Source organism: Diplotaxodon limnothrissa, linkage group LG9 (assembly GCF_057381915.1).
Source record: "Diplotaxodon limnothrissa isolate DT_005_m linkage group LG9, D_limnothrissa_male_GT1.1, whole genome shotgun sequence".
Taxonomy (NCBI): Eukaryota; Metazoa; Chordata; class Actinopteri; order Cichliformes; family Cichlidae; genus Diplotaxodon; species Diplotaxodon limnothrissa.
In genome coordinates this window covers 11,187,343-11,208,736 of record NC_140604.1, presented here as the reverse complement: position 1 = coordinate 11,208,736, position 21,394 = coordinate 11,187,343, and the positions used below count along the sequence as shown (strand labels likewise).

Sequence of the window (21,394 nt, the reverse complement as noted above, 5' to 3'; positions counted from 1 at the left end):
TGCTGCCTCCACCCATGTTTTTCCTGTTGGGCCTGCTCCCACTGCTGCTCCTCTTTCCCCATCTTCTTTCTCCTCTGCTGCTCTCACTCTGTCTCCTTTCCCATCTATGGTTTCCTGCCTGTTGAGGGCTAACATTGTTATTAAAGATAGTGAAATTATTATGTAGTTTTAGTTTGCATTATTCTCCTGACTTAGAAGAGGTGATAACTATTAGATTTATTAAACTGATTTGTATTACATTAGACTGCTGATTTATTGTTAATGAATGATATTATTTTATGATGCATTATACTGCTGAGGTATAAGAAATGCTGTGTGCAGAGAGTCATCACCTTATTTGTCTGATTAGAAAAGAACAGAACATACTGCACAGGAAGCCAAGGTCATAACTTAGGCTCACTGAGAGAGAGAAAGAATGTGGATGTTTAGGTTGTATGACTAGGTGGAGGGGGGCTGAAGCTATAAGAATGTGAGGAACGCTCAGACACGTCAAGATCAGGCAGACACCCTCCCGCGCTCATCTCCCCTCTGGATGGTTTATGCTCATAAAGTTTTGAATTGTATGGAATAAAATGATTGTTGATGGAGCATTTATACACAGAGTATTGTCCTTCCTTCAGCCCAAAGATCAAAAGAATTGGGAGATTTAACATCAGTCAGATTATCTAGGACAATTAAAGGATGTTGAATTTTGAAGTCACTCATGGCAGAAACACACATGAATCCCAGGACATGAACCAAATATGATCAAATGAATGAGGGCTCGTTTAGCTCTGATGGAAGCGTAAAATGTCGCTCACAAAGGTGTATGAAATGATCTGAGAGGGAGATTCCCTCCTGCCACATTTCCAAAGTGTTGATGTATGTTAAGCACTGAAAAATCACCAATTCATCAGTTTTTGAAAGTTAAAAGTTTTTACATGTTATTTGTTCTAAAAATAGAGCCGACTTTACATAGCATGTCTTCATGTTTGTTAACATGTACATGTGCTGTAACCAAAGACTGATTTGAAGTAATGGATATAATATAATGAAGTATATACTTTTATGTTAATTGCATTTTACTTTCATTGATATATTTTTTATGAATTTTGGTGTCTATGTTCTGTGCATCACATGACAATAAAAAGATTTTTTTAAACAATCTGCTTTGGATCTAGTTTTTTATAATAAGTAGAAATCTTATGTTATGGTTGACGTGGAGGACTCACACGAAGCGCCTTGAGGCGACTTTTGTTGTGATTTGGCGCTATATAAATAAAATTGAATTGAATTGAACATGCAGGAATCCGAAGTTAGAAGCTCACAAGGAATTTATTTACATGGTTCTCAGGGTGTATATAGAAAAGGTGCAGAGATAGTGCTATGTACAAAAGTGGGGGGACAGGCCATTGAAGTGGTTCTTTGCGTTCTGAAACCATACTGACCAACATTTATTATTTGATGTTTTTCAAGGAATTTTTCTAATCTTGAATTAAAAAGTTTTTCTAGAATTTTTGAGAATTGAGGCAGTAGAGAAATAGGCCTATAATTGGTAAAACTGTGTTTGTCATTACTTTTATATAGTGGTATTACTTTCGCAATTTTCATTTTTTTTGGAAAACAACCGGACTGAAATGATAAATTACAGATATATGTTAAGGGACTAGCAATATTCAGAATAACCTGTTTAACTACAGACATATTTATGTCATGATAATCCATTGAAGACTTACTTTTACATTTTAATGTGATATTTATTACTTCTTGCTCATTTGTAGCTGAGAGGAACAGTGAAAAGGGATTTGATTTTATATTACTGATATTTTCATTTTTATGACACGGGATGTCCGCTGCTAGTTCAGGGCCAACATTTATGAAGAATTTATTGAACCCATCGACAATATTACTCATGTTGTGATTTTCACCATTTGCATCAGTAAAATATTCAGGATATGATGTTCCAGAAGATCCTTGTTTAATTAAGTTGTTTAACACATCCCAAGTTCCTTTTATATTGTTTTTATTTTCATATAATCTTCTTCTATAATAAAGTTGTTTGCTCGTTCTTATAATATCAGTCAATTTATTTCTATATGCTTTATATCTTTGTTCCACTTCTTTTGTTTTTACTTTGATAAACTGTTTATACAGATTGTTTTTCTTTTTGCAAGCATTAATAATTCCTTTTGTGAGCCAAGGACTTTTTATCTTTTTTTTCTTTGTCATGTGTTCGTTTACAGGACAATGTTTATTGTACCACATAGTAAAAATATCTAGAAAATTATCATAAGCCTTGTCCACATCTGACTCTTCATACACCGAACTCCAATCTTGTTGTGCTAAATCGAAATTGAAGGCATGAATTGCTTCTTCATTTATTGTTCGCTTTGCTATCATGATCTTGGTATCTATTTTTTTTAAATCACAGTCACACAAAGTAAAAACTGGTAAGTGGTCAGTTATATCACAGACAAGCAGACCACTATTAATTTGGAAATCCATGACATTAGTAAAAATGTTGTCAATAATAGTGGCGCTATGTGAAGTTATTCTGCTTGGCTTTGTTATTGTTGGATATAGTGATAAGCTGTACATCGTGTCAGTAAAGTCATCAATGGCTTTTAACCTTGTTGGATTTAGCAAATCAATGTTAAAATCACCACAGATAAATAGTAATTTTTGGTTCACCGAAGCAAACGTTTTTTCTATCCATTCATTAAAAGTGTCAATACTTGAACTGGGTGTCCGATATATACAACTTATTATAACATTTCTCTTTTTTTCATTCATAATCTCAATAGTCAAACATTCCAAAATTCCATCAATAGCCATAGACATAGTTGTTACAACATTATATTTTATAGAGTTATGAACATATATAGCAACCCCGCCGCCCGCCTTATTTAATCTATTCATGTATTTTAAATCATATCCATTCAAACAAAAATCTATTCCTTTATCGACATTGAACCAAGTTTCAGTGATGGCTATAACACTAAAGGGGCGAGAAAATTGTTGCAAATAGTCCTTAATGAAATCAAAATTAGAGTACATACTTCTGCTGTTAAAGTGAATTAATGAGAGCTTCCCGTCTAGGTTAATTTCTTTTTCATATTGTTCCTGAGTGAAATAATTACAATTTTTAACAAAAGAAGAGAGAAAGTTACTTTCAGAATCTATTTCTGGATCTATTATATTATGCTCCTTATATTCACAATCTAGATCAATTACTTTCTGTTGAAGAACTAATTTCAACGTGTCCATGTCATTTCCTGGTGTAATTGATACATTGGTGTCAGTTATACTTGTCCAGATCCTCCATGTTCCTCACTATCAGTACTTTTGCCTCTTCTGGTGTCCCGTTTAGCTTAATGAAAATCTTACAGTTTGTTACCCATGTATGTTGTATTTTACTGTTCTTCTTCAGTTGCCTTGCCTTCCTCGCGATGTCTGCGTTTTTTCGTGTCAGATGCTCATTAATGAAAACGTCCGTGCCTTTCAGTTTGCGTCCTTGTTTCAGCAGTGCGACCTTGTTCTTCCGATTGACAAATCTCATAATGATGGCCGGCAGTCTGTCACTCCTCCTGGGCAGTGAGTGACATGCTTCTATGTGCTCCAGGTCCATCTCTATCCCCTTGCTTTGGAGGAAGGACGCCACCTGTTGCTCTACCGAGCGGGTCTCCTCGTCGCTGGGCTCCCCGACGTTCCCGGCCACCGCGCGCGCGTACGAGCGCGGCTTGATTTTAATACCGCTGATGACCACGTCGTTCGTACGGGTGTACTGCTCCAGCTCATCCACCCGCCGCTCGAGATCCATGATCCGTCTGTCCTTCTCGGCATTTTGGAGGCGTAGCTGTTTTACCTCCTCCAGAAGCCCCAGAAGCAGCTCCTGCTGTGCCCTGACTGCGGCCACGTCTCCGCACAGCGCTCCGAGGGAGGTTTTAATGTCCTCAACCTCCTCTGGTGTTGGGCCTTTCTTGGGTGGCATACTGAAGCGAGAGCACGAGGCGGCCACCATGAGGGACCCGGAAGCGGAATTTCTGATGATGGCGCCTGGCTAGGCCTGCTGGCTGATGGTGGAGCCTGGCTGTGGCCTACTGGCTGATGGTGGAGCCTGTCTGTGGCCTACTGGCTGATGGTGGAGCCTGGCTGTGGCCTGCTGGCTGATGGTGGAGCCTGGCTGGGTCTGCTGGCTGTGGCCTGCTGGCTGATGGTGGAGCCTGGCTGTGGCCTGCTGGCTGATGGTGGAGCCTGGCTGGGTCTGCTGGCTGTGGCCTGCTGGCTGATGGTGGAGCCTGGCTGGGTCTGCTGGATGTGGCCTACTGGCTGATGGTGGAGCCTGGCTGTGGCCTGCTGGCTGATGGTGGAGCCTGGCTGGGTCTGCTGGCTGTGGCCTGCTGGCTGTTCAAATCAGCACAAACGTAGCATGCTTTGTTTCTTAATGTAGAAATTAAATTCAGCTTTTAAATGTATAAATTAAATGGTTATGAAATTGCAGGAGGTGGAGCCCGGAGCACTGCAGGCTCCTGTTTCTGCTTGCTCTCGATGGGTATGGGTGTGTATGTCTGCGGGTGTGCCTGGAGGATGGAGCTCGGCCACCTGCAGGCCTGAGGGGTGTGGCCCTGCGGAGGGACTGGCCACACCCGAAGCCACACACCTGCCGCTGATCAGGGCTCGTCGGGGGAGCTACTTAGGAGAGTCTTGGAGCTCCCACCGACGCGGGATCATTGAGTTATCTTACCAAGTCAGTGTGTGTTAGCTTAGGTCTGTGCTGTGCGTATATGCCCGCCGAGGGTTAGTGTTGACGGCTGCGTCTCTGGTTTCCCTACAGGAGGAGTGGTCCGGAGAGGCAGCACGCACGGGGGTGCGGAAACACAACAGCGGGGAGCACGAGCACAGATATCGGAGGGAAGCACGCACACGGGGTTCGAGGGAGCAACGGGGAGTTATTGTATTTACAGCCTTTTCACTGTAAATAAAGAGCACTGTTTGCATCGCAAAGTCTGCGTTTTGGGTCCTCCTTTCCCCACATCCCCACGGTCTGCCAGCCAGACCGTGACAACGTCAGACACATAAAAACCAAAATTTCCAGAAGCCTCGCAGTTTTGAACAAAGTGAAACAATTCCTTGATAAAGCACTACACATACTTACTTACTGTGGCGCCCTGCAGAGAGCAAAACCTCTTAAATAAATGGGAGTAAGGGTAAGCACTTCGTACTCTGTACTGTACCCTGGTTCTTCCATATCTTACATATTGTGTGGAATTGTGGGGAAATACATATAAAAATACAACTAATCCATTAGTCACAGTACAGAAACGAGCACTGCGTATTATTCACAAGGCTGGTTATCTAGATCATACTCACAAATTCTTTCTTCAGGCAAAGTTACTTAAATTCCAGGATCTGGTTAATTACAATACATCCATAATTTTGTATAAAGCTTTTACTAAACTTTTACCGGCAAATTTACAAACTAGATTTGAAATTCGAGAAAAGGTTTATAAGGTTGGAGAATTCAAATTACCCTGATCTCTTCCAGTAAATGGGGGGTGAATTTGGATTTAAGAAATATTTGGATTCAGTCGACTCTGGCTATTGTAAATACATTTTAGTCGATCCAAAACACATACTGGGAAATCAGAGAGAACACATTCAGAAGTTTTGTATAAAACATTAAGAGATGAATTCATGAAAATGTGTTTTGTTTCAGTTTGTTGTACTTCCAGTATTTGTAAAAAATAATGTACATGAAGAATATTATCTGCCTTGTGTATGAGAAACTGTAAATAAAATATTTGTTTCACAAATTCAAAACTAACTTTGTGTCACGGCTGGCGGAGGGAGCCGTGTGGCGTGGAGGAAAAGGAGGACCCAAAATGCAGCAAACTGATGATACGAGTGACGTTTATTTACAGGGTGGTAGTGGCAAAAACAGGCAATGAAGCATGAGTAATTACAAACGGAAACCTAAACTGGGAGAAACTAAGTGACAAACCTGGGACCATACAAAAGGGGTGCGGGGCAGAGAGACGCAGAGACAGGAACACCATAGAACGCAGACGAGCCGACAACGAACACAGACCGACACCCACTATATATACACACACACAAGGTAATCAGGTAATCGCACACAGGAGGGAAGAACAGCTGATCTGAATACACATGATGACTGGAGGACACAAGCTGAACACAATGACAACAGACACAGACTTTCAGAACAAAACAGGAAATCTAGAACCCGAACCGGACACAAGGGGGGAGGACACAGAATAACTAGAACAGAGGGAAATAATCACAAAACACAAAACGCTGGGTCAACGACCCAGGACCATGACACTTTGTCTCCAAACCTTCTGTCAGAGACTGAACGTCCAAAAGTTTTAGAGACTTTAGACCTCTTATCTTTCCATGTTAACTTGAGCTACAATCCTCTATACTCACAGTCAAAATATGAGACACCGTGTCAAGCTCGTGTTGTCACAGTCTACGTCTCACTGTGTTTCTTGATTTATTTTTTCCGAATATGTTTTACAAATAGAAAAACTCAATGTATCGACAACCGCTGCACATGTGAGATAAATCCACAGATACATAAATCATCAAGCATCTTGTGGCCTGTCTGTTAGAGAGAGAGAGTATGAGTGTGTGTCTTTGTCACAATTGTATTTGATGATGAGGGCGGGAAGCTGCAATAATGGCCCCCAGGAGCCCAGATGGGGCTCCCCCAGACGAAGGCTGAGAATCACGGAGAACCACAGGCCAGGGGCAGCTGACTCCACTAGTGGCCGACCATCCCTTTGTACGAGCCTGTCCCAGGCGCCCAAGAACACCTGCCTCCATGACCATGTCCCACAGGACCCAGGCCACGCACGATCACACACAGGCTAGTCATTCAAAACAACTTTTCTCTGTCGTCTCTTTTTCTTTATAAACTGGTGGTGTTGCCACAGTAGAGTGTCTCGTGGTTTGTGGGCTCATCTAAAGGTAAGCACCGAGCAAACTTTAATGTGAGTTCAGTTAATCTTGAGTTTAGCTCCTGAATGAGGTCTTCTGCTGCTCTCCTCGGTATTTGTTCACAGTTTATTGTGAACACATTGAGAGAAGAGTGTTTGGAGAAAAACACCAACTAATCATTAGCTCAACACGCTGGGAGAAGTTGAGCGTTTGCTCGCAGAAAGTTGGAGCAGAAAAGTCTTTTCTGCTGCAGTATCAGGGTCACAATAAACTTTATTGTCCAGCTGCTGTGGATGAACACAAGCGTGGAATTCAATTAATGAATTGATTATATTCATTTCTCTGATTCCTAACAAGGATAAGGACATGACAGGATGTGGGGAATATAGACCAATGTGAAATTGAAAACTGAAAACTATTGTGCTGATGAAAATAATCATTACAGTTGGTTAGTTTGGGGTGTGAAACTGGAGCTTTGAGGTTTCAGTTAGTATCAAAACAAATGAAAGAAAAATCATTTTCTTCTAAACATTTGTTGGAGAATTCTTATTGTAAAAAGTAAAAGTTATACAATCTGTAAAGGAGAATTAATTGGATGAGATTTTTGGAAAATTTATCAAAACTCTTAGTTGCCTCCACATTGCAGCTGCAGGCTTATTGTTAAGTAGTTGAATGTGGTTTTAACCAAGAAATATGTAAGATCTAATGTCTTCATAGAGACAGAATGCCATAGAATTACAGGCAGTTTGAATGCCTGTAATTATCAGGCTGTACTCAAGCCCATTAATTAAATCTGAAAACTGTGCTGAGACTCCAAACCCAAGTACCCTCCTGGGAAATTATGGCTACACTTGGATCTGCTGATAGAGAAGTGAGTCAGTGTAACCTTTATTAAATCAGGCAAAACTACACATACTTACTTACTGTGGCGCCCTGCAGAGAGCAAAACCTCTTAAATAAATGGGAGTAAGGGTAAGCTGAAGCCATCTGATGTTTATGTTCATGAATATAACACACTGACACATTTTGACTTTGTTTTTATTGTTTGTTAAATTACTTTTAAATCTCTAGTTTCGTTTAAGAACCATCTAGTCCAGCAGGTGGCGGTAATGCGCCTTAAAGCTCTAACCGCCAAAGAAAAACCCCAAAAGAAGAAGAAGCCGCGGAGTTCCCGCTTTATTGCGTTTGTGTTTTAGTTTATTTTTCTTCCTCATCTAAAATGAAGCACTAAGGTAACTTTGATCTGAGTTCAGTCAATCTTGAATTTAGCTCCTGAGTGAAGTTTTCTGTTGCTCTCCTCGGTCTCTGTTGTCAGTTATTTGTGAACCAGTTGAAAGAAAAAGCCTCTACATCAAGTCAAGCTGCTATAAACTAATTTACAAGAAAATCTTAACAAATGCTAATGAAACACAGAGAAGAAAACAGTGTTATTATTAGAAGAAAGCTTTTAAATTAGCTAAGTGTAATCAGAGTTTCTATTATTTTATTAGTCTGTTACTAAGCGCTAGTTAGCATCTCTGTCACTGTGTGGCACCTGCATAGTTTTTGAATGCAGTGTGCTATCCAAGCTAGCTAGCTAGCTAGCTAACGCCAGCCATCATCAATATAAGGTCACTTCCAGCGGCAAAAAATCCAAATATGTTGGCGGTAAAAGTGCTATAATGAAATCAATTTAAAAGAAAGGTAAAAAATAAATGTATTCCAGACTAAAACACAGCTGCCTTTGTCTTATCAGCAAAGTTGTGTCAGCCCACAGGGCATGTGATTGTAAAAACTGGCCTCACTCTGAGAGGCCTGTTGTTAGAATCATTTCAAAGATAATTTGATAAATTCTGATCAGTATTCAGTAAATGAGCCTGATTAACTGTTAGCAAAATAATAATGATAGGCCAGAGATACCAGAGATTCATTTTTAAAACAAATACAGCCTCGAACCCTAAGAGGGGATCTGTGTTTTAAAAGTACTGCAGAGTTTTTAAAATAGAATAGAATAGTCTTTTATTGTCTTTGTACATATTCAACTAAATTGTGGGTGCTCCACACCAACTGTGCATGGAAAACAATATAAATAGTAAGACAGTAAGAATAAATAACATATAAGAGGAGTATATACAAAGAGGAGGAAGGCACACATTAGAGAACAGGTTGCAGAATGCTTGAAAGTAGTGCAGTGGCACTACGGCACACCTGATCATTTCTCACGGCACACGTATATATGCCGCGGCACAGTGGTTGGGAAACACTGTACTCTCCATTGTAATCCATTGATTGTTCTGTTTTCGTTCTTTGCCAGGGCCTTTTTTAAAGAGGAATTGCTCTCCTGGTACTGGTGTGCCATACTGCTGAATTTGGTATCGGTGCTCAAACCTTTGTATGTTTTAAACAAGTTGCCCACCCAGGAGAGCTAAAATTTGTTGTTTGTGCTCTCAGATGAACATATGAGACACTTTGACTCTTCAGTGCAGTGTGGAGCCTAACAAAGTTCTGTTTTGTGTCCCAGCTGATCAGCAGGAGGAGAAGAGTCTGACGGAGCAGCAGGGGAACATTTAAGCTACGTGGACTCAGCTCAGCCACTGCAGAGAAAACAATGAGTTCGACAAAGAAGGTGACAGATACTAGTGTTAAGAAATACTCCATTAACCCTTTAAGGCCTATTGGAGCAGGAATGCTCCGTTTTGCAAGTGTGTAAGTTCATCTCTGAATGTTTGTAAAGCATTCCCACGATGGAACATATATGGAGCGACTGCCTCTTCTCTCCCCCTCCCTCTCCTGCTGCTACTTCAGTCATGAAACTGATTAATGATCAGCTGATCGGCTTTTCTGTCGCGAGTCCGTCTCTCTTGTTTGTTTATTGCCCACTTTGCGCCAGAAAGAGGAAACCAGCAGCTGAACAACAGCAGCACGTTTAACCTTGATAAGCTGTTGTTAGAATTTATTTAATATTACTTTCTACACCAGGATCCTTTTCTAGCTGACGGCTGGTAACTGTGCAGGGGCGGATCTAGCAAAGTTTAGCCAGGGGGGCCGATAGGGCATTAAAAATGGTAAATGGTAAATGGCCTGCATTTGTATAGCGCTTTTCTAGTCCTTAAGGACCCCAAAGCGCTTTACACTACATTCAGTCATTCACCCATTCACACACTGACGATAGCAAGCTACATTGTAGCCACAGCTGCCCTGGGGCGCACTGACAGAGGCGTCCTTAACAGGGAAAAGGTGGGCACCAAGACATACTTTTCTTTCTTATTCTCATTTAAAATGTCTAGCTTTTATTAAATAATTATCTGAATCTTACACCCAAAGTTTTAATCTGATGTAAAATGCATAGAAGTCCATGACTGTATATAGTAATTATTAAGTCTAATATACCCTAGTAAGCTATAGTACTTTTCCTTTGGGAAGGTACCATCTGTGCAGTCTGCAGTTCTGTTGAAGAAAGATGTTGAATCTATTTAATTATTCTTGAAAAATAATTGATTTCTGTGAATTTTTTTCACACTGCATCAAATTAAAGTTGATTATGTTGATTAAGCATCATGAGGTGGAGGGTGGGTGATTCCCTATCTATTTTTTTTTTTAGAGTTTTAGAGCCCTATTATTTAGGTTACTTACTCTTTAAAATACCAGAATAGGGAGGATGGAGTAGGATTAAGTGTATTAGATTGATCACTATTAGTGAACTATGAAATATTTGGGTGCTGTGTATTTTTTGCATACAGGTATAACAGAATAGCTTTAGTGTTTTGTTTTTTAACTTGAGTATGAACTTATACAAAAGCAGCAAGATATTTTAAAAAAAACAGTTCTGTTGATTAAAAAATACACTATATCGGATTCATATCGATATCGGCAGATATCCAAATTTATGGTATCGGACATAAAAAAGTGGTATCGTGCCATCTCTAGTAAAAATATAAACATAAGCTCTGACAAACTTGGTTCTATGGTAGGTCTTAAAGGGGTAAAAGATGAAGTACTGATATATATTTTATGCAAAACTAACTGAACCTTGTGCTATATTAATGTAATGTAATATTCATGTAATAATACAATGCCTACATTGTAGAGGGTGACTTTGCCTCTAAAGAGGAAAATGGGCAGGGAAGAGGTTAAAGTGGGATTCAGCAGGATTCAACCCTAAAATCAGCTGTAGTGGCTCAGTGTGGGGAAAAGAGTCACAGCTCACAATCATTTCTGTTGAGAGCTCCAGTCGATGTTCTTAATGTACAGGCTGTGATCAGCTGACCTGCTGCTCTCTGTGGATGTACACAACTGAATTCAACCAGATGTCTGCAGATGTTTCATGAGTTGTCCTGGCTGATTTCCATCCTCTACACCAGGGGTGTCAAACTCAACTGCACAGGGAGCAAAACTCAAGACACACTTTAGGTCGCGGGCCAAACAAGATAAACATTTATTGAACACACTAAAACCATGTTTTTAAATAGAAATATGAATAAAAACAGACAAGAATATTATTCCAGAATAAATAAACTTAAAAAATCAACTTTAACTTTAAATGTTTTGATCTTCATAAAAATATATCCTGTCAAAATTATGCAAGTTAGAAATATGAACATGCTGCAAAAACCCCAGAAAAATAAATGAAAACATACACAAGGTTGGAGCTGCATGTAGACGGAGCTGGGGCATTGCTGCAGGAATGGAACTAATAAACTGTGCGAGCCATTCAGTGTCGTACTTTGCCTTGAGTGTACCATTACACTGCAGCTCCATCTGAATCTGCACAGGTGCAGTTTCCACGTAAAGAAGAAGCTTGAAATTCTCTTTTTGTGCTTCACAGTCACCAAAGCGCCGCGAACTCAGTGCGCTCAGTTTATCAGCAAAGTGCGCCGACTTGGTTCAACATTACTTGGCAACAGGGAAAGTGAGACAGGTTGCACTGGTGCATTTGTGACAGCTTCACTTGAAATGCCTTCACTGCATCATACATGTCATGTCCATTGTTAAATCTCCCAATTCTTTTGATCTTTGGGCTGAAGGAAGGACAATACTCGGTGTATAAATGCTCAATCAACAATCTTTTATTCCATACAATTCAACACTTTTGAGCATAAACCATCCGGAGGGGAGATGAGCGCGGGAGGGTGTCCGCCTGATCTCGAAGCGTCTGAGTGTTTCTCACATTCTTATAGCTTCAGCCCCCCTCCACCTAGTCATAAAACCTAAACATTCACATTCTTTCTCTCTTACGGCGCCTAAGTGACGGCCTTGGCTCCCTGTTTTATCTCCTCCTGATGAGATGGGGCAGAAAACCTCTCCGGTATGCTCTGTTCTCTTCTAATCAGACAAATAAGGCCATGACTCTCTGAAAACAGTATTTTTATACCTCAGCAGTATAATGCATCATAAATGGACACTCTGGTGACAGTGGCAGAGAAAAGGACATTAAAGAAACTGATGGACATTATGAACAATGCTGAGCATCCTCTGCACACGGCCATTAACAACCAGAAGAGTCTGTTCAGTGACAGGTTGCTTCTCCCAAAGACAAGAACTAACAGACTTAAAAACTCCTTTGTCCCACACGCCATCAGACTGTTTAACTCCTCTCTGGAGGGGAGAGGGAGGGGAAACAGGAGGACAAAGGAGGGGGGAACAACTAAGCTGTAGTGCCTCTTCACTTCACTGTGCAATACCTTTTGTGCAATACTTTTGTAAATAGTCAACAGTGCAATAGACCTCAATACTTGAAATGTGCAATTCACTTGTATTTTTATTTTTTGTTCCTATTTATTCTATTTATCCCCTTCGTATATTTTATTTATATTGTCTCTGTATTTATATATGTGTGTGTGTGTGTGTGTGTGTGTGTGTGTGTGTGTGTGTGTGTGTGTGTATATATATATATATATATAATATTCTGTAACTCTGTAACTTCTGTCGGTGCTGTGCTTTTTTGGAAATCGAATTTCCCAGAGGAACCCACCCGAGGGATTAATAAAGTTCTATCTAATCTAATCTAAAACAATATCACTCATTCACAATAAATCAGCAGTCTAATGTAATACAAATCAGTTTAATAACTGTAATAGTTGTCACCTTCTTCGAAGTCAGGAGAATAATGCAAACTAAAACTACGTAATAATTTCACTATCTTTAATTAGGGGTATAACGTGGCATAAGATAATATAATAATCTCACACCATGAACTGACAGATTTCCTTGCTGAGCTCAAAAACTATTGAGAACTTTTTCCCAACTCAGCCAACGGAACTCTGTATGATAAGGATGTCGCCAAACTTTGAATCATAGAAGGATGAAATTGACGGTGATTTAAACCTTTAAACTCAGATAAAATTTACGGTTTGTGTTACAGTGATCGTTACATGCTCCATTTATAGGACTTTACCACACAGCCTGGTGTATGATGCAGGATTGGATTTCATGTGTTACTGTTTAGGCTCAAATCAATTTGATCTTTGATGCCCGCAGTGATGAAATAACTCCCCTCAAATGACTTAAACCAAAAGTAACAAGCCTGTGTTGAAAATGTAAGGAGTAGAAAATACAGATTTTTTTTTTTTTAATGTAGCGAGTAAAAGTAAAAAAAAACGTCAGGTTACAGTCAGACTCTGACATCATCCTTCACTGAACCAAGCTAGTAACTGTTACATATGATTTATTATTATCGAATAAATTAGACAATTATAGAAATATATAATAGGAAACAAACAGGAAATATAAAAAAGTACAGACCTGGTAAACATTTATTACTATTCTGAGTGTGTTAGCATTAATATTTGTGTACAAGCAGGAGAGATGGGCATGATTTTAGAGTGTTTGAACAATGATTAATTATCTTTAACACCAGGTTGGATGTAATGTGTTACTACTACCAGTAGGTGGGGATAAGAGACCTTTAAGGTGTTTGGTGCCACACTCCACCTTCAGGTTTAAAACTAGTGTTAATGGAGGGAGTTTGAAGCTTCAGTTTGTTCAATGACTGCATTTCACTCACTGCCTCTGTTTGTATCTCTGTCACTGCAGGACCAACGTGGACCGAGAAGTCAGCGCTCTCAGGAGGCCGACAAACCTCACAGAAGAAAGAGAGAGAAAAAAAACACCTGTGACGAGTGTGGGAAGGATTTTACTTTGAAGTCTAAACTAAAACAACATCAGCTCATCCACACTGGAGAGAGACCGTTCAGCTGTGACTTGTGTGGAAAGTCGTTTGCCTGGAAGAATGCCCTGAAAACACACCAAGTCGTCCACAGTGGAGTTAAAGCTTACAGCTGTGATCAGTGTGGTAAAGCTTTTGCTCACAGTAGCAGTTTACAGACTCATCTAGTTACCCACTCTGGAGTTAAGGCATACAGCTGTGACATCTGTGGAAAAACCTTCAGCCGGCTAGGGTACCGAAATATACACCTACGCATTCACTCCGGAGAAGATGTGTACTGGTGTGATCAGTGTGGCAAATACTTTATAACAGACGCACAGTTACAAAGCCACATGTTTACCCACACTGAGGAGAGACCTTATCAATGTGACCTGTGTGAGAAGACTTTTAAAACTCCACAGTACCTGAGACAACACCAACAGATCCACACCAGAAAGAGACTCTACAAGTGCAGTTACTGTGAGGTTTGTATTTTTATTTTTATCTTGTAAGTTCAGTCTGACTGTTTGGAACAAGTGTGCTCATTAAATGGTGTTAGCATGTTAGCACTTCTACTGCACCGAAGAGTAGCTCTGAGCCATTATTCAGGTTTTCATTTCAGTTATAAGTTTCGTTTACACGATCATGAAAAACTAAAAATGCTGAAAATTGCAATGTTGCTGTTATTTAATCTTCAGGCACCTTCGTGGTATATCATGGTGTTATTATTTCTGCATAAATGGCCTCATTCCTCTGTCAGGTGTAAATGGAATAAAATAAAACAAATTAAGTACAAAACCAAACCATTCAGTAATCTTCTCTTATGGTTAACAAAGTTGTATCGTTACGTAATGGTAGGGCTGGGCCATATCATACCGTTCACTGTAATACCGGTATAATGTTGGGCAACTAGAGCTGGGCGATATGAGATTTTTTCATATCACGATATGTTTTTTTCATTTCAGGCGATAACGATATCTATCACGATATAAGCCAAATAACTATTTGTAAGATTTAAATGTGCCGTTGCTCACAAGTAAAATGTGAAATAATCAGCAGCTTGTTTTTATTTAAATATTTATTTCCCATAATAAGTTCAACAGGGTAGATGTACTTAAGGAACATGAGACTTTTTCAGATAAATAAAGGCAAATATTGCAAACTACACAAAAGGCAGCCGCTAAAGCGTTTAAGTTTCAAAATAGAACAAACGAAACAGACTAAATTGTCAATTCCACTTAGAAACAAAATATTAATTCTAAAAATAAATCTTAGTTTGTTTTACAGAAGAACAGACAAAACTGACTAACTTTTGTCAATATCAAATAAACTGAGAACTAAAAGGAAATTCTCAATCTCTCCTTGTTGTATAGCTGAGCTTTTCAAACAGTTTTAACAGTTACTTTAGTCTGACAAAAGCCGAATGACGAATTAGCGCTTCCAGTCAGAGACTGAGGCTACGTCCACACGTACACGGGTATTTTTGAAAATGGAGATTTTCCGTTTTCGTTTTAAAAAATAATCCCGTCCACACATAAAGGCAGAAATGAAGGAAAACGCTGCTATGAACATGCCAAAGCAGCAGGTGGCGCTAGATTCCTAACCGTGTAGAAATGTTGGCCAATCAGAAGTCTAGAAGCCTCGGTGGGAAAAAGTAAACAAAGCTGCGGCATAGAAGCAGAACCGAGTCGTATGTGTGGAGGGACAGTAACTGTGTGTATATGTAAGCATTTAAACACTGCAGAGAGTAGAATTAACAGTAACAGTATTGTAGAAATTCATTTCACTGAAACAATAACGTGGCGCACAGTGTGACGCATGCACCAGTTTATTGTATTTCCAGACTTGCTTTCGGCACAATTTACAGTGCACCCTACTCTGTTTTTTGTCAGACTTGAAATAGCCGAAATACCTTCACACTACGGAACTTCTATGGCTCTTCCGTTCGACAATCTCTCCGGCATTGGAACCATCGTCTGTTTTCTCTTCGGTCACGCTCGGTTGATTTTTCTAGTCGGCACACTCATTTCCTCCATTACCCGCTGGCTGCTTCCCAAACAAACACACCTTGGCACTTGTGCTGTACGTAACAAGTCACGCGACGTGACGCTGCGGCTGTGATTGGTTCGGCTCTGCGCTACTGAATTTGGATCGGCTGACCTTTTTTTTTTTTTTTTTTTTTTTTTTTTAAGAGAACAAGAGTGGCGAGGTCTATCGCGATAGCTTAATTTCTCTATCGAGTAAAAGTTATATCGCGATACATATCGTTATCGTTCTATCGCCCAGCTCTATGGGCAACGACAAGAAAATGAAATATCGCGATAGAATATGGGTAAAACGCGCATGCAACAGTGCCTTTGTTTTCATACGCACATGGCGAAAAAGGCACGGCGGCGACGGAGAATGACAAGGGCGAAAGCGAATCGTTGAATGAAACGGATGAACCAGAATTGGTTTGTAAAAATGCTGCAACGACAGTGGTGTGGAACTGGTTTAGCTTTCGTCCGTCAGATACACAACAAAGCACTATTTTTGGTAGAGCATGCCAGCAGACCGTCGTTATTACCGTTTTTTTTGGTAAATACAGCACACTTAAAATCAAACCTTTGATTTTTCTGAAAATCGACAGTGCCCCTTATAATCCCGTGTGCCTTATGTTTGGATTCTGGTTTGTGTTTACTGACTTCGAAACAATTTTATGTGGTACACGGCGCTCGAAAATCTGTCAAATGTTTTAGTACGACTTTGCTAAGCTACGAACCCGCACCACTTGATGGATTGTCAGCAGTGTTGCCAACTCCTCAGTAAGGAAAATCGCTATTGGTTGTCGCTAGAAGTCGCTAAATGATGTCATCGCCTAATTTGCATAATTGGTCATGCTAATGTAATTCTAACCTACGCTGTTGGAGAGAGAAATAACATTGTGGAAGAGACATAAAGTCAGTAAAAAACGTCTTAAATGCATTTAGAATTTATTTAGAACTACAAATTAAATTTCTTCTAGCAATTATTGTTTTTTTAATGTCACAATTCCAACCCTTTATCCGTCCTTGGCTTGGACGGCAAAAGTGACCCGAAACAGGCACTCTGGTGGAGTTACTTTGTGTTTTTGTGTGTTCATAAGTAGTTTTAAACTTTGTGGTCCACAAAACAACATAACAGTAAAAGAAGAACTGACTGACAGTCAGTGCGGGAGCCCTGCCCTGATACCAGCTGGGGGAGGACTATCCTCCGCCTGTGAACGCTTTTGCACGGGCGAGGTGCCCACCGCAGCACCCGCTGCTCATTGAGAGTAAGAGCGATACGCGCTTTCACGTTAAAAAGTTGTCATAAATAAGTCTCTAATAACGCCAGAAAAAGTTGCCAGATTTGTTGCTAGTCGCGTTTTAGGGAAAAAAGTCGCTAAGGGGGTCTGAAAACTCGCTAAATATAGCAACAAAGTCGCTAAGTTAGCAACACTGATTGTCGGAGCATTACGGCTGTCATAGGCAGGAGCCTCGCGGAGTGATACGTACGGTGCTTCAACATAATATTACCGTATTGTGTGTGTATAAGCTCTTTTAAAGTTTTGTGGATATTATACATGGTTATGCTGAGGATATGTCGGCCAATTTCCACTGGAAATGCCTTTTGGTTAAACTGTCAGCGAGGAATTTGCACTGTTACATTTTTATATAACTTTAATGTAAAAAACAGCTGCTTGTTTAAGTGAAAATACATTGATGGGGTTTTTTGCACTAATAAAATTGTGGAGTTGTAAAGTATTTTCTCTAGTGTCAATTATATCGTCAGTTATATCGTTATCGCAATTTTCAAATCTATATTGTGATAAATATTTTTGGTCATATCGCCCTGCTCTACGTAATGGTATTGTAGTATTGTAGCTGTAGTATCATTGCTTCCTTATAGCTTTAGTACTTTTAAACATTAGTGTTAAAATACCCATTTAATGTTATAATTGCAGTGTCATTGGGGGTAATAGTGTTTTTCTTGTATCCCGGTCAGCTCAGTGTTATAACTGCACAATTACAGTGTTATTAATGCAGTATTAAATCAGTATTATTGCAGTGTTACAGTAGTTTACCATGGGTACCCTAAAAACAGTAGTATGGTAGTACTTAAGTGTAAGTCAGATGTTACTGTAATATTAAATAAGTATTGCTGTAGTATTATGGTGGTAGTATTGTAGTTATTGTAGCCCAGTAAACTGAGTGTGTTAATCGAAACAGTAAAATGTAATTGGACGTCTGCAGAGATGCTCTTTATTTCAGGCGACTTTCAGGATAAAAGTGTTGAAGGACTGACTTACACTGTCTTTGTGTCTTTGTTTAGAAGCAGAGCGACACAGATGGATCCACTTCTCAACCCTGTCATCGCTGTGGTGGTGGGAAAGACTTTCGTTGTGACATCTGTGGAAAAACTTTCAGTCTGCAAGCCGGCCTAAAAATACATCAACGTAAACACACTGGAGACAAACTGAAATACTGCAAAGAATGTGGGAGAAGCTTCCCCACATCAGGTGATTTAAAACAACATGAACTCTTTCACAGTGGGGTCAAAAAGCACCTCTGTGATCAGTGTGGGTCATCCTTCACCACTGCAGGTCACCTTAAAAGACACAAACGAGTCCACACAGGAGCGAAACCATACAAGTGCAGACACTGTGACAAAAGCTTCTCACAGTCAGGTAGTCGTAGCAACCATGAACGTACACACATGGAAGGAAACTACAGCTGTGAGCAGTGTGACAAGAGCTTCAGTAATCTCAGTTCATACTCTGCACACAAACGATCCCACGTTACTAATAAACTGTTTCACTGTTACCACTGTGCCAAAACATTCACTTCATCATCTGCTCTGTGCAAACATCAGCGCGATCACGCAGGGCTGAAATCGTTCCCATCACAGGATCAGAGTGAATCTGAAGAGAGAGAAACATCCTCTGGTTTCAGAGTCCAACTTAAAACCCTGGAGATCAGGCTCCACAGAGTTCAGGTCGGCTTTCCTTAAAGTTCAAATGAGGCTATGAATCAAACTGTTCCTGTAGTTCAATGTTAATCTTTATAAATTGTTCTTCTGTTTGTGTTCAGTGGTTACCTTTTTTTTCAGTGGTTGGAGTTAAAATCAGTTTCCTGTTCTCAAGTTTTTATTGAATGTATTTTATTAAAGTTCTTAAATGAAGTTAAAATGATGTTAAATAAAGAATTGTTTGAACGACAAAGATTTTGAGCCATGATGTCATTTCCTGTATTTCAGAGTAAAGACTGAAGTGACAAATGGAAACATGTTTACAGTCATGGAATAAACACTGATGGGTCATCTGTAGGAAGTACTATTGCTGACCTGACAGACTCGACCTTGTTTACAAAGAAAGAAAGGAACTGATGACATGTGTCAGCAGAGGCTTTCAGGGTTGTTTAGAGTAGAGCTGATAGTCTTAAAGAGAACACGGCGATTATGACAATTTAACACAATGATCTGAGAAACATTCTTTTAACATTTCAAAAGAAACCTGCAATTTGTCTTTCTTCCACTTTCACTCTGCTCTCCTACACTGACGCCTGACTGTTCGGGTGGATCTTCTTTATAAAAGTGGAGGAGAAGAGAGCAGCGGCGGGGTGGAGCGCGAGCTTTAAACTCATGCACAAGAGAAACAGGTTTGTGATGAGAGAACACTGAATCCCACATTTCCAAATATAAAACAGATAAACCATATGATAACACCAGGTCAAGAGTGACTGATGAACACTGAGAAAACCTCCAACCATCAAATCAATTTGAGCTTAAACAGAAACACATGAAAGGTAATCTTGTTTTTTTATATTAATCACCAGAGGTTGTTGCATAACAAGAGAGAATGGAGCCAGCTAAGAAGAGGAGGATGTCCTCCCCTGTGTGGGAACATTTTGATCTTATATCTCCCAACAAGGTATGTAAATTTCTACAGAAGATGTATTTTCATAATACTGATGGTGCAATACAATTTATGTTAAGCTGTCTTGACTTTTGTACAAGGTGAAGTGTTTACTATGTGCCAGGGAGCTGGGATATAACAACAACACCTCATCCATGCTTAGGCACTACAGAGCTTTGCATGAGAATAAGAGGAACACCGACTGTGGAGCAAGACCAGGTGAGCCATCAAATGCCATGATAATATAGCATGCTGTAATGTTACTAAATGATATAACAATATTATACAACTGTAATAAGTTACGTGTGTGATATTTATATTTGTGCTTTGTTTTTGTTGTCTTTCCTCAGGAGAACAATCTCAAATAGATGAAGACCTGGTTAGCATGGTGATTGAGGACTCCCAGCCATTTAGCATTGTGGAGGACAAAGGATTTAAAAGTTTGTTAAATCATTAAATCCTAGCTATGTTCTCCCCACTAAAAAGGTCATAAAAGCAGTGAAAATTTAGTTTTTACAGAATAAAATGTGGGCAGGACTGAGGCTCAAAGCCTCAGTGTGTAGCTGTCCATACCTCAACGTTACAAAAGCACAACCACTGTCCACACCCCAACCACACCTCACCTCACAGTAAATGATCATTTCCATTTTAAGCATTTCCAAATAATCATTTTCCATACTGCCAGTATAAATATACACAGTATACTGGATCACTACAATATAGATGTTTTACACACTCCTTTTGTTGTTGACATTTACAGGCTGTGTGCAAAAGGCCACACTCTTCAAATTCATGCCAACTAATATTTTTACGTCCAGTAGATGTCCTACTAGAGCAAATGAAGCTTCAAGATGCTTTGCGCTGGGGTGAACCAATTGGATGAAAAGCTTCAGTGCTTCATGAAGCTTCATCTGCCCATCACTAGATTTCAGCCCTGCGTGATCGCGCTGATGTTTGCACAGAGCAGATAATGAAGTGAATGTTTTGGCACATTGGTAACAGTGAAAAAGTTTATTAGTAACGTGGGATCGTTTGTGTGCAGAGTATGAACTGAGATTACTGAAGCTCTTGTCACACTGCTCACAGCTGTAGTTTCCTTCCATGTGTGTACGTTCATGCTCGTTACGATGACCTGAACGTGAGAAGCTTTTGTCACAGTGTCTGCACTTGTATGGTTTCTCTCCTGTGTGGACTCGTTTGTGTGTTTTAAGGTCACCTGCAGATGACCCACACTGATCACAGAGGTGCTTTTTGACCCCACTGTGAAAGAGTTCATGTCGTTTTAAGTCACCTGATGTGGGGAAGCTTCTCCCACATTCTTTGCAGTATTTCAGTTTGTCTCCAGTGTGTTTACGTTGATGTATTTTTAGGCCGGCTTGCTAACTGAAAGTTTTTCCACAGATGTCACAACGAAAGTC

The 21,394-nt window shown here is 39.9% G+C and overlaps 1 protein-coding gene across 1 annotated transcript; it reads left to right on the top strand.

Annotated features, from left to right (window-relative positions):
* Window positions 1-9,526: 9,526 nt before the first annotated feature.
* On the top strand, window positions 9,527-19,072 carry LOC146625177 (uncharacterized). Its single transcript, XM_085362667.1, has 3 exons — window positions 9,527-9,544; window positions 13,951-14,547; window positions 18,395-19,072. The coding sequence occupies exons 1-3, from the start codon at window positions 9,527-9,529 to the stop codon at window positions 19,070-19,072; spliced, it is 1,293 nt and encodes a 430-aa protein (XP_085218793.1).
* The last annotated feature ends 2,322 nt before the right edge of the window (window positions 19,073-21,394 follow it).